At 39.3% G+C, this 14,961-nt stretch overlaps 1 protein-coding gene across 2 annotated transcripts; it reads left to right on the top strand.

The window, feature by feature from the left end:
• The first annotated feature begins 487 nt into the window (after positions 1–487).
• LOC137487293 (uncharacterized) lies at positions 488–13,554 on the top strand. Of its 2 annotated transcripts, none has more exons than XM_087249171.1 (3): positions 488–543; positions 976–1,125; positions 11,750–13,554. In XM_087249171.1, exons 2-3 carry the CDS (start codon positions 1,041–1,043, stop codon positions 12,721–12,723), a joined length of 1,059 nt encoding a protein of 352 aa, XP_087105297.1. In that variant the 5' UTR covers positions 488–543; positions 976–1,040; the 3' UTR covers positions 12,724–13,554. The 2 variants fall into 2 exon arrangements, with proteins under 2 accessions (XP_087105297.1, XP_087105298.1); XM_087249172.1 differs by having other exon boundaries at positions 507–547.
• Positions 13,555–14,961: the final 1,407 nt, after the last annotated feature.

The raw sequence follows: 14,961 nt of genomic DNA, 5'->3' as shown, positions 1-14,961 counted from the left end.
CAATAATTGATTGGCATGACAAATGTTACAAATGTTTTGCCAAAGCAGTTATAAAGTTTACATAAAAAGTAACATACATATATAATAAAAAAACAGTACACAGTAAATAGTAGTGGTAAAAAAGAAAGATATTTATATATAATAATTAAATAACATTTTAACTATTCATCATATTATTCAATATATCACATTAATATTCAATATATTATATTACTGTTCAACATATATTATTCATACAAATCAATACAAAATAGATCAGAATATACTTTACATTTAACAATCAACATTTTAAGATAAAACAGTAATAAAAATAATAATCAGTGTATTTACAATGATTCATTTATAATCAAGGTGTGTGTGAGTGTGTCTGTGTGATAGAGTGAAAGACACAGAGAGCAGATATAGTGGAAAGTGTAAAATGAGGGAGAAATGTATCAATAAGTCATGACTGCAACAGTAAGTGGAAAAGGGACTTTTATTCTGGCGTGGCGTGTGACGTCATAAGGCTGCGCCGCTCCTGCGCTGGAATTCAACTGGAGAGAGGTTTGTGTTTAAAACTTTTACATAAATATGAACTGATTGATTAAAGTTTGATGTTTTTCATCTGATGCTAAATTATGAACCTGCTGTTGACAATATTATTTAACCCTTTATACAACATAATACTATTTTGCTGACAGTAATGAGAGCTATTGTTTGAATAAGTTAACAGAAATGTGTGTGATACATATTTTAATAACCTTTTATTTTTTTAAATAGCATAATGTCATTCAATTCGAAGTATAAAAGAAATTAAGTAACTTACTAGTTTTAATCAGGTCATTGTTTCTTGCTCTGACTTTTACCTGATTTGTTTTTGTTAATGACTCTCATATAAAGATACTGTTGAAGCAAGTGTTGAAGAGAAGTTATTTTGTTTCTGTTCATTGTTTTATTTATTTGAAAAATTTTTATTGTTTTGTTCATTTTAAACAGGATAAAGTGTCCAAACGCAGAGAAAAACTCCTGCTGAAGCGACCGATCTCTACACTGTTATAAAGATGGCGTTTATTAAAGAGGAGAGTGAAGATGTGAAGATTGAAGAAACATTCACAGTCAAACAGGAAGATCTGCAGGAACAAACAGGTTGATTTTCATTCTCAAAAACCAACCAACCAAAATGGTCTTGTTTGAAGTATGTCAAAAATCGTGGATGCCCCCAATTTTAAATATGCTGAATGAAATGGACACTTAGATAATTAAGTATTATAAAACATTGTACAGTATTCTAAACTATATGATGTTGCTGTGGAACGACGTGTGGCAAAACAAACAAACTATGGTGGAACAATAACGTTTAGCATTGCACTGACTACAACTGGCCAACAAACTAGTGTAAAAAAGACTTTTGCTGATTTAGAAATGGATTACAGCATGCAAAAATTGTTAACCCTGGGTCATTCTAACGCTGGATAAACAGAATCCTGGGTTATCTGTAATCATGTTCCACACTGATCATGTTATACCTGGGGTTAAAATATAATCCTGGATGTTCATTAACAGATGTTTCACATTCACAAACCCAGGGTTAACATTATTATTTGTATATTTACATTGCCACTGTCCCTGATTGGACAAACAGCAGGAAACCTTTTTAGATGGCATTTCTGCATCTTGTCGGGTATATAAAATGTCGCCACGTAAGTCTTCAGCTAAGCCTCAGGACATGCACAAAGGCAAGAAAACAAAGACAAAAGTACAAATGAATGAAAATAAGTAACAAAGTATGTCATCTTGCCATCTCCTCATCACTCCGGTTTACAGCAAACGTGGCTTTAGGCATTTGCATAAGTTTAATACAATAATGCAAACTCACTAATATAAGCTTAAATTATGTGCACTTGCTACGAACATGCAGGATTTGTCTCAATCGGGTTTTCCAAGTAGGTTATAAATGTTCAAATCGAGTGGTAGAAAAATAAATCACCTGATGAATGTAGTTCATAAAGATCATAAGCTTAATTGGGATCAATGCCAAGATACTCACTAAGCTGCTGCCCAGGAGACTCGAGATAGTTCTTCCCCACCTTATAAACCCAGACCAGACAGGCTTAATACAGAACATTTCTCTATTACAAATATAATGCTGCGTTCACACCAGACGCGAAACGCGCGTCAAGCGCGAGTGATATACATGTTAAGTCAATGCAAACGCGCGAATAGACATCCTGCGGCGCGAATAACGCAAATTGCGCGATTGGCGTGGGGCAAATTAAGCGTTTTGCGCGTTTGAATCTCTCGAGTTCGAAAATCTGAACTTCAGCGTACATTTGCGCTGCGTTAACCAATCAGAAGCTTGCTCTTGTGGGGGCGTGATTGTGACGTAGAACCTGTTGTCGGTGTTCCGAGGGAAATCCTCCAGCCTTCACCAACAACAGTTCATCAAACTCGGCTTGGCTTTGTCAGAAGTACCGCTGAAAACCTCTATCATCCAGGTTAAGTTTCTGGAGGAGTTTATGAGCTCACAGGGCTGGATGCACCTCTGAAAGAATGTAGTGGACTCAGACACGACCCTAAACGTATCAACGCTGTTTTTCAGTCTTCATAAAGCACATAAACACTGTTATTTTCTTCATAAAATCCATGTTAGCCATTTAGCTATGAAGCTAGAGTCTTCGGGCAGAAGCTCTGCCCATCAAGCGAATCCGCGTCGGTTCTGAAGTGAATTTGACACGCGAAAGAAGCGGGGTTTGGCGCGCAAATGAAGCGAGTAAACTCAAACGTTTATGCGGCTATTTACGCGCAAATAGCGCGATTTATCCACGCGTTCCGCATCTGGTGTGAACAGCAAAAGAAGACTTATGAATGTTATACAGTACACCAATCAACACAACTATAAAGCAATTTCTGTATCTTCAGGGACAGAGAAAGCTTTTGATAGGGTTGAGTGGAGTTACCTGTTTGAAACTCTGCATAGTTTTAGTATAAAGGGTGAATTTTTAAAAGAGATTCAAACCATCTATCACTCCCCCATGTCTTGCATTATTACTAATGGTCTACGATCAGAACCTATTCCACTTGCTAGGGGCACCAGACAGGGCTGCCCACTGAGCCCTCTTTTGTTTGCATTGGCACTAGCAGAAGCTATCAAACAGAATAAAAATATAAAGGGTATATCAATGAAGAGTTGTGAACACAAAATTGCACTTTATGCAGATGATATTCTGCTGTTTTTATCGTCACCTGAACACTATCATTTTTTGAAGATTTTAGTTTAACTTCTGGCTACAAAATTAACTTTAATAAATCAGAAGCATTGCCATTAGGTAATTTCGATGCTGAATCTATAGTAAATATTTCTTTTAAATGGTCAAAATCTGGATTTGTTAATCTCGGAATTAAAGTGTCAACTGACTTAAATCAACTATGGAAACTCAATTATGCCCCAATTGTTCAAATGGTCAAAAAAGACTTAAACCGCTGGCAAGCCCTTCCCCTTTCACTCTTTGGTAGAATAAGCTTAATAAAGATGAATATTCTCCCCCGAATGTTATACCCTCTTCAATTGACACCCTTATAATCAAGCAGGAAAGCCTCTGCCCAGCTTAAAAGTGCTTTTTCTAGATTTATATGGAATGGCAAAAAAACTTAAATTTCTGCAGATGCCAACAGAGCTAGGTGGATTAGCTCTGCCTAATATCGTATATTATAACTGGGCTTGCCATGCCAGACTCATTTGGAAATGGTTCAAATCTTACTATGACCTATGCCAGGGGTCGGCAACCCAAAATGTTGAAAGAGCCATATTGGACCAAAAAAAAAAAAAAAAACAAATATGTTTGGAGCTGCAAAAAATGTAAAGCCTTATATAAGCCAAACACATGCTGTATGTATCTATAGTAGCTATATTAGCCTACTATAAAAATTACTAAGTTGGCTACAAATAGATAATGAGCCTTCATGATTAAATAGCCACTGAAATCAGGTGGTTGGTGTTGATTTCGTTGTCATTTAAACACTTCAGCACAGCCTCTGGTCTTTCAGTGATATTAATTTGATCATTTCTTCTTGCGGCCCATCAGAGTTCACATACCTGCATAAAAGCGCATTGAATATCGCTCACATCACAGGCAATTGAGTATGCTGGCACTGAATTAATGTCCTTGGTTTGCTGATCGGTGATGTTACCTGCCATTTTAATAGCCCTTTCCTTCACTGTCTTAGCGGAGAGAGGTATATCTTTAATTTTTTGTATTATCTTGGTTTTGTTTTTGAAGTCTGCAAATAGGTGTTCTAATATGTTGATGAATGACTCCTTCATGTAGTCACCATCTCTGAACGGTTTTCCATGCTTTATTATCTCCCGGTTTGTTTACAACAGCCACCTGCCCGGCATCCCGCCCTGCTGATAGACATCCTGTGTCGCAGGTTATGACGCAAATCTTCGTTGACAGAAATGTTGAAATTAAATATTAATTCTACACACTTTTACAGCATTTGAAAACGTTAAAAATGTTTGTCCTCCTGTAGATATCATATTAAAACAAAAATATATACTAACCTTCCCCATCTTTTTGAACATTTTTGAAAAAACTTCAGGGAGCCACAAGGGCAGCGCTAAAGAGCCGCATGCGGCTCTAGAGCCGCGGGTTGCTGACCCCTGACCTATGCCCTTGTGTGGATTCCTGGGCCTGCTCCCCACTATCTGTCTGGAGTTTGTTTGCTTGTCTCCACAAGTAAAAAGAGACAGTGAAGAAAAATACAATACTATATAGCTCTATTAAAGTTTGGCGACAGATTTCCAGGTTTTTAGGGAGAGGGGAAGCTATAATTATGTTAAAACCAATTTATTTGAATCAGGACTTTATCCCTGGCATAGATTCACCTCTTTTCAAAGCATGGCACATAAAAGTAATTCATATTCTATCTGACTTGTTCCAGGATGACTCTTTAATGTCCTTCCAACAATTCCAAAAGAAATTTGATCTCCCAAACCAACATCACTTTGGATATCTGCAATTTTGTCACTGTTATGTCAAAGCAAAAACAAATACCAGATACATTAGCACTAAATAGTTTGGAAAGTTTTCTCGCTAACACAACAAATGCTGTTCATTTTATTTCTAGATTTTATTCTTTTCTATACTCTAATATCTCTGGACTTGTGAACACAGTGGCCCATAAGTGGGAGGAAGACCTGTGTAATGTTTATATAGATGATGACTGGCATGAGGCTTTGAGGTGTATTAGATCCACTTTTATTTGTAATCGACTTTAGAGACTCAATATAAGATTTTACATAGGCTGCATATAACGCCAGTTTTATTGAATAAAATGGATTCCTCTATACCAGCTCTTCGTGTTAAGTGTCATACAGAGCTTGGTACATACTTTCATTGTTTCTGGAAGTGCAAACTCATTTGAAGATTCTGGAACTTTTTTGCGTATGAAATTAGCACAATTTTTAAGATCAAATTAAAAAAGATCCCGATCTTTTTCTTTTGGGACTCCCTTCTAAAACACAAGAAATGTCATTGACCCTTGACACCAAAGGTTATAAATTGTTAGATAAACTGCTACTTGTGACAAGAAAATGCATCCTTATTAAGCCTGGTTTATACTTCTGCGTCAAGTGACCGGCGTGACCCACGGCGCATGCAACGCCCGTAGCTGTGCATTTACACTTCTGCACGATGTCTCTGTTGGCCTGCATTAACACTTCCGAAACGCTAGTTGGCAGTGACGTGTAAATGTTCCTCTGTGTAGAGTTTCTTCGCTTCTGTTTATCTTTTCCTGAACACTTCCTGGTTGTACAAGTGACTCAAACTCGCTCATTTTGAGGCGGGAACTGGCGGACGTGCAACAACGATTACTATGAGGTAAACACAAAACAAAACTTTCCACCCGGAGCTCCTTCACGGGACTCCACACTTGTAAACAATCGCTCGCGCCATTCGCGTGGCTCTTGGTCCCGCCCAGACTCGTCAACGTTACCAAGCCGACCAATCACAGAGCTTGCGCTACGCGTTGTTGCGACGTAGAGTTACATTTTTTGAGAGGTGTACGTTAGTGACGCTGACGGCCACGGCGGAGGGCTATGCGTCAGCGCCGTAGCATACACCGCCGTTTGACGCAGAAGTATAAATCAGGCTTTAGATGGATAACCCCCCCCCCCCCCCCACCATTCACTGAAAATGAATGTTTATTATATTGACAAATTTATATTCCTGCATTATGTTTAGTTTGTGTTTATATATATATTTTTTATGAACAAATTTAGCTTCATCATCTACTCTTTAAGCTTTAGCTCAAGCTTTTTTTGATGGGCACAAGGCAAGCTATTGTGTAAATCTAGTTGATGCTTGCTGTAATAGAAAGAGATGATGACTGTCCTGCTTGTTGATTCACCCTGCAGATGAGATGCTCAGCGTGAACCCTGAGCCTTGTGATGGATGGCGTCTCCCTCACAGTTGCTCTTACTCTGGACACGTTACTCTGGATGTTGAAGGGTGTAGATGTATAAATCAGAAAGAAATGCATTAGCAGGGTACCCCCAGGATCCTCCAAATGAAATTCAAGGCTTTTAAAGACCTTTTTAATACCTTTTCAAATGAAATTCAATGTTCATCTAACATCAAGGAGTGATTTTGCATACTCTTCTACTCGACGCCAGTAAAAATCGATTGGGTTTAAATACAGAAAAATGTCTCATAAAACGCTGATGATAAACCCAAACAAAAAGCGTCCCTGTGTGTACGAGCCTTTAGAGTGATGCTCAGGAGATTGTGGTCTCCAGTGCAAAGAACTCCACAATAGGTGGTTGCGCTGACGAGCAGTACTACACACGGTGTGTTTGGCACCCCTTAAATGGGAGTCCAGGGCTGTAACATCCATTGTTGCTAGCTTATAAGATTTTCGACATCAACAGCAGTAGGCGTCACGGTTATTTCTTGGCACAGGATTGACCCAAACGTAATTCGGATTCCTTGGCCACAGCAGATTAAACAAACCGACAAACTAGGCTAGCAACTATCTTGTTCTGTACCTCACCTCAAGTAACCATAGTAACGGGTGTGCATGCTTTTGTGCTTTCTGCTATTACGTGGAGCGTGAGGTGCACTCAACGTTATGCTGCATGATTTTTTAGTTAGCTTACATTAGTTACAGTTAATTTTGTTATGATATGAACTTAATCCTAAGAAAAGTAATATAAATTATTAAAATAAGACCTTTGTAACAAAACTCAAGACTTTGTATAATAATTCAAGGCTATTAAGGCCTTAATTTGAGATTATCAAATTTAAGACTTTTGTAAATGCTTTTAAGACCCAATGGGTACTTTGATTATTGATTTTGATTTGATTAGGTTGTGCATATAAATATTCGTGCCTGATACATTTGTTACATTTGTTGTTTATTTGCCTATTACATGAGACTAGAATATTTGGTGTTTGTGTGTGTATATATGCATGTATACAATATATACAATATAATAGAATTTACTATAGTATGGTTAATAACGTAATATTATTTAATATAAAATACAATTACAACTTGTTACTACTGTCATTTGGGTTAAATTCTAGTATATAATTTTTTAACTGTACCTTTAGAACCTTGTAACATCACTAAAAGCAGCATCGAAGCAGTCTCCTTTCAGTCACTCCACCTCTTCATGGAGATTTTCAGCCTGATCTGGTGTATTAATCAACTATTATGGGTTCTGGAACTGAACAAAAATGATTTTCTAGATGCTGGACATCCACTGGCAGAGGATCCTCATCAATTTAAGAGTAAATCTCCCTTCTTTACCATGCTCTGATGCGTTTAGGTTTCGCCTCTATTAGATTTCGGCGTAGAGCGCGCTATGTAGACGTAAAGAGCCTGACTGATAGTCTACCAGAACCACGTCAGCGGAGTTCATGCATAGAGTCCATATAATATAACTTCTATGTTAAGCAGCTTTGACACATATTACATAGTAAAAGCACTAGATAAATAAAGCTGAATTGAATCTGCTTAAATGTGTACACGTTAATGGACCAAACAAAATTAGATTAGATTAGATTCAACTTTATTTTCATTACACATGTACAAGTACAATGCAACAAAATGTGGTTTAAGTCTAACCAGCAGTGCAATAGCAGCAAGTGCTGGATACAGGAATAAGTTATAAAGTGCAGTTATAGAAAACTATGGTGATATTTACAGATGGATGTACTATGAACATTATATACAGGTTGGATAAGCTATGAACAGATTTACAATATATGAATATATGTGCAGGTTGTTATTAATAAACAGTAGTGTGCAGATAGATAAACATGATTACAATTGTATATGTTACAATATATGAATATATGTACAGGGATAGATAAACATGATTACAAGTGTATATGTTACAATATATGAATATATGTGCAGCTTGCTATTAATAATCAGTAGTATGCAGATAAATAAGCATGATTACAAGTGTATATGTATAGTGGGTGTGTACATAATTACAAATGCCCATATGCAGTGGGTATGTACAGTTCAATAAGTAAACAGTTCAATGTGGTGCAGTGAATGTGCAAATTTTAAATGTGCAAATGTTAAACAATGTAGTTATTGCAAGGAGTTTAAGTTAGAGGAGAGTGGAGGGTGTATTGGGGGGCAAAAGAGTCAGTGTGGGGCAGAGTTCAGGAGGGAGACAGCTCTGGGGAAAAAGCTGTTCCTCAGTCTGCTGGTTTTTGTCCGGGGGAGCCTGAAGTGCCTGCCGGAGGGCAGGAGAGAAAACAGTCTGTGAGCAGGTTGAAAGGTGTCCTTCAGAATACTGCGTGCTCGGCGCAAACAGTGTTTCTTCTGGTTGTCCTCTATGGCAGGCAGTGTGGTCCCTGTGATGCGTTGGGCAGTTTTCACCACCCGCTGCAGTGCCTTACGCTCAGCAACAGAGCAGCTTCCATACCAGACTGTGACACAGTTTGTCAGGATGCTCTCTATTGTGCAGCGGTAGAAGTTCACCAAGACGGCTGATGAAAGCTGATTCTTCTTCAGTTGCCTTAAGAAAAATAGGTGCTGGTGAGCCTTCTTGATCAGGCTGGAGGTGTTGGTGGACCAGGAAAGGTCCTTTGAGATGTGGGTCCCCAGGAACTTAAAGGATGAGACAGGCTCAACGGCCATCTCATTGATGTGGATGGGATCATGTGAGCCTGTTCGTCCCTTTCTGAAGTCCAAAATGAGCCCCTTGGTCTTGTTGGTGTTAAGGAGCAGATTATTGTCAGTGCACCAAGTGGCCAGATGCTGTATCTCCTCCCTGTAGGCCGTCTCATCATTGTTGCTGATTAGACCAATCACTGTGGTGTCATCTGCAAATTTGATAATGGTGTTGGATCTATTAACAGGCCTACAGTCAACGGTAAAAAGGAAGTAGAGGAAGGGGCTCAGCACACAGCCCTGTGGTACACCAGTGTTGAGTGTGACGGTGGTGGAGCAAATGTGGCCTGATCTAACATTCTGAGGTCTGTTAGTCAGAAAGTCCATAATCCTGTTGCATAGTGATGTGTCGATATCCAGATTCCTTAGTTTGATCAGTAACTTGGAGGGTATGACAGTGTTGAATGCTGAGCTGAAGTCCACAAACAGCATTCGTGCATAAGTGTTTTTATTGTCCAGGTGTGTGAGTACAGAGTGCAGTGCTATAGAGACTGCATCATCTGTGCTCCTGTTGCCACGGTAAGCAAACTGATGTGGGTCCAGTGTGGATGGCAGAGAGTCTTTTAGATGTGCCAGGACCAACCGCTCGAAGCACTTCATGATGATGGGTGTGAGTGCTACAGGCCGGTAGTCATTCAGTCATGTTGGGGCTGGAGTGTTTGGGCACTGGCACAATAGAGGTGGTTTTAAAGCATGTTGGCACAGCTGCTAGGTTGAGCGACAGGTTGAAAATGTCTGTGAATACCCCAGCGAGCTGTTCTGCACATACTTTGAGGACACGCCCAGGAATACCGTCTGGTCCAGCAGCAGCCTTACGCCCATTGATACGACTCAGTGCGGTGTGTACTTCTGAGGAGGTGAGTGTGATAGGTGAGTGGTCGGTGGAGGAAGTGATCCTGGTGTAGGGTTCTTTATTGTCTCTATCAAAGCGGGCATAAAAGTCATTTAGCTCGTTCAGGAAGGAGACGTCAGTGGCTGTGGGTTTGTAGTTGGTGATGGCCTGGATGCCCTGCCACATGCGCCAAGGATCAGAGTTGGAAAAGTGCTCCTCTAGCTTTAGCTTGTAACAGTGCTTGGCCTTTTTGATGCCCCTCTTCAGATTAACCCTGGAAGTGCTGTAGGCCTGTGCATCCCCTGATCTAAAGGCAGTGTTGCGTGCCTTCAGCAAGAGGCACACCTCCTTGTTCATCCATGGCTTCTGATTCGGGTATGTGGTGATTTGTTTCTGGGTTGTAACACTGTCTATGGTGGTGTTGATATATTCCAGAACAGAGGAAGTGTAACTGTCAATGTCTGTGTGAAAGCCATGTGTGGCCTGGAAAGCAAACATACCCCAGTCTGTGTGTTAAAACCTGTCCTGGAGTGTGGAGTCTACCCCTGCTGGCCACACTTTGATGGTCCTCACTGATGGCTTCACATGGTCGATGAGGGGTGAGTATTTGGGGGTAAGGAACAAAGAAAGGTGATCTAACTGACCCAGGTGGGGGAGGGGGGTCACAGCATAGGCTTCAGCTATGTTTGTGTAAACATGGTCCAATGTTTTGTTTCCCCTTCTGTGACAGAGAATGTTTTGATGGAATTTAGGGAGCACTGTCTTTAAGCTTGAGTGATTAAAATCCCCCGCAACAATTAAAGCAGCCTCCGGGTGAGCAGTCTGTTGTTTGCTGATGGCTGCATGATGTTTGTTCATAGCCAGCTTTGCATCAGCGTCGGGAGGAATAAAAGCAGCAGATATTATGGTGGATGTGAAATCCTGTGGTAGGTAAAAAGGTCTACATTTAACCATTAGGAATTCCAGGTTAGCAGAGCAATGTCTCCCAACGACGACAGAGTGTGTGCACCAAGCTTTGTTAATATAAATGCATAATCCTCCGCCTCTGGTCTTACCGGAGTCATCCGCCGTTCTGTCCGCTCGGAATGTGTGATGCTCCATTAGCGATACAGCATTGTCTGGTATCCCGCTGTTTAGCCATGTTTCTGTGAAAATCATGACGTTACAGTTCCATAATCTTTTGCTGTGGTTGATGCACAGTCGAATCTCATCCATTTTGTTCACCAGTGACCGTACATTGGCGAGAAAGATGCTGGGTAAAGAGAGCTGGTGTGGTGTTAGCTTTAGCTTAGCTCTTAGCCCGCCGCGCTTCCTCCGTCTTTGTTTACGTTCTCTGCGCGGTGTGTGAGCACTTCCGCCCGGCCGGGAAGGGCGCCCAGCCCGGGGTGTTCTGGCAATCTCATGGATGAGTCGAAGATTCCTAATAAAACTGTCCGGAATCCACAAACCAATATCCAAAAGCTCCTGTTGGGTATACGATGTAAAGGCACCACTGTTCTGCACGAACAGACCCGAAATGAGCAGGAATAGTACTGCAAAAATGCAGAAACTGGAGAGACCCTGAGCCTCGCATTGTGCACGCGCTGCCATCTTGGATCGAATATGATCTGATTTATTTTACATTTAATGTGCATCAAAATTACAGTGAGTGTAACCAATGTTTCCAATGTCTTTTCACTTTTCAGCTTTTAATGAGAAATTTTAAGACTTAATAAAAACTAATGTTTTATTTATTTATTTCAGACCTAATTGAAGAGAATGAGGGGAGAAAAGAGGAGGAACATCATGTCAAAATTGAGGAAAAAACTAATTTACAGACTGATGGTATTTTGAAAAGGAGAAACAAGAATCGTTTCACCTGCACTCAGTGTGGAAAGAGTTTTGGAAGAAAAGGCTATCTTGAGATTCACATGAGGATCCACACTGGAGAGAAACCATTCACATGCACTCATTGTGGGAGGAGTTTCAACCGATCATCATCCCTTAATCTACACATGAGGATCCACACTGGAGAGAAACCATTCACATGCACTCAATGTGGGAAGAGTTTCAACCAATCATCACACCTTAACAATCACATGAAAATCCACACTGGAGAGAAACCATTCACATGTACTCAGTGTGGGAAGAGTTTCAACCAATTATCATACCTTAATCTACACATGAGGATTCATACTGGAGAGAAACCATTCACATGCACTCAATGTGGGAGGAGTTTCAACCGATCATCATCCCTTAATCTACACATGAGGATCCACACTGGAGAGAAACCATTCACATGCACTCAGTGTGGGAAGAGTTTCAACCGATCATCACATCTTAACAATCACATGAAAATCCACACTGGAGAGAAACCATTCACTTGTACTCAGTGTGGGAAGAGTTTCAGCCAATCAACATACCTTAATAAACACATGAGGATCCACACTGGAGAGAAACCATTCACATGCACCCAGTGTGAGAAAAGTTTCAACCAATCATCGTCCCTTAATAAACACATGAAAATCCACACTGGAGAGAAACCATTCACATGCACCCAGTGTGGGAGGAGTTTCAACCAATCATCACACCTTAACAGTCACATGAATATCCACACTGGAGAGAAACCATTCACTTGTACTCTGTGTGGGAAGAGCTTCAGCCAATCATCATCCCTTAATCTACACATCATGAGCCACACTGGAGAGAAACTATTCTTGTCTAATCATCTTGTTTAATCCCGCTCCTTTTCGCAGCGTCGTACAACAGAATTTCTCATGCTCAAACACTAGTGTGACTGCAGCTTCGATGTTGGATGAGTTTCAGCAATTCATCAGAACTTAATAAACACATGAAGACCCACACTGGAGAGCAGGGGCGTAGATTTAGGGTGGACGGTGGGAATATGTCCCCACCAATATCCACAAACTACCAAAATGTCCCCACCAATATTTTAATTCACTTAAAAACATCGCGCTGTCAGTATAAACCTAGACATGCCGAAAGGGTTAAATCACGTTCTCTCCTCCAGTCGCACCGCCCCCAAACACATATGAACATTGTGATTGGCTGTGCCTTTCCCTGCTGTCATGTGAGTGGCTGCTTTCAGACCATTGTTTCAGATACAAACAGCGTCAAAACAACTGCGCGGGGGGAATTTCCCAATGTGCGAGGTGTAAGACAGACACGCACAAGTTAGGATGGAGGTAGCAAGAAGAGGTGGACATAAAGAGCTTTTTCCAACGAAAAGTGTAAGTCACATAAACTCAAGTTCGCTACTGAATGAGTCCATCATGATAATGCCGTTATGCTGGTGTTTTCACCGCTTTTACGTTCAGTCTAACATTAAAGCAGACTAGTCTGTAAACAATATACCCTGAAAACTAACTGCAGAATAAACACCTACATGTAAACGTATATGACCCTGCCAGTTCTCCTAATCTCTTAGAGTAACATCTCCAATTTTGGTTGAAACAATTTGTCAGAAAAACTACAGCCTGTGCTCCATCTTTTAATAATACTGAGAGATGTTTAATTTGTACAAAAAATAAACGAAAGTCTTTATTAAACTCTCTCTTTATCAGTTATTAAACATCATTTTAACATTGCACTTTTAGGCCTGTAGCCAGCTTATTGAAAGGGATTATTTGTTTTCTAAAAAAAACTGAACCTTTTTGCTGTTATTCACCTGATTTTCTGTTTAATTGAGGTATAAATATGACATTTTAGTGACATATTAAGAACTAATTTTTGCTGGATAATCCTGTTGGATAGTTATTACAACTACACTTTTTGATGTACCAAAACTATTTCCTACCATTTTGTCAAATTGCTTTATTTACATATTTAAACAGTAAATTTTATTACAGTTTTATAAATAATAAAAATACTTTGAACTAGAAATTAGGACTTTAAATTCTTAGAATAAAGAAATGAAGTACAGTACAGATGCCAAAACCTCTAAATGCCATGTAAAATGAGCAATTTTCTCAGCCTTGTATATTTATGTTCAGTTATTTCACTTTAAAGGCAATGAAAAGAACGTATTTGTCACTATAAAAGGTAAATCACTGAGTCCACACACAGGAGTTGGAGAAAAATGCTTATTTTAGAAGAAAATATTAAATGGCATTCAGTGGTTTTTGCATCTAAACTCTTCAAATATGTAAATATACTTATTTTTAAAATACAATTTTTTATCATAATTTTCTTTGGGAAATTTGTTAAAACTTGATTTAAATTAAAAACTGAAGCCTATAGGCAAATAACAAACTGGCCGGCACATTCAACCTTCCTCAGTGAGAATTTATCCATTTGAATAATGAGATAAATTCAAACATAATAATAATAATAATCCAACTGTTGGTCTTTCAAACCACTTGACCCCCCTTGGCTAACCGCATGACCATTTAATTTAACTTAATAAATTGTAAGAAGAGAGGATTAGTTAATTATACATTTTAATAGCAGTTAAATAATAAATAGCAATATATATATATATATATATATATATATATATATATATATATATATATATATATATATATATATATATATATATATATATATAAACAATATTCATTCTTGGCGGGGGTGACTCGTCCCCAGTCCCCACGCCCTTGCTCAGTTATGTTATAAAAATGTATTTTCTTGAGATAACGGGACGAGGCATATTTTCCACACACTTGCATTTATACTGTTGATTTCAACTACAATTAATATGTTTGTATAAAACTTGTAGTAATGATGCTTATGATTGGTGGGTGCGACTACATTTTTGCTGATGCGCCTACATTATTAAAGTTATGAGCACCAGTGCTACCAAGCAAAAAGGTTAATTTCGAGCCCTGCTAATGGGTGATGCCATGGCATAGTGGGTTGCACCTTATCTCACAGCAAGAAGTATAGGTGAATTGAGTATGATAAAATTGACTGTAGTGTATGAGTCTCTGAATAAGTGTGTGTGTTTCCCAGTG

This window comes from Danio rerio, chromosome 4 (genome assembly GCF_052040795.2).
Source record: "Danio rerio strain M-AB ecotype USA chromosome 4, GRCz13ab, whole genome shotgun sequence".
NCBI lineage: Eukaryota > Metazoa > Chordata > Actinopteri > Cypriniformes > Danionidae > Danio > Danio rerio.
This window is presented reverse-complemented; position numbering and strand designations above follow the sequence as displayed.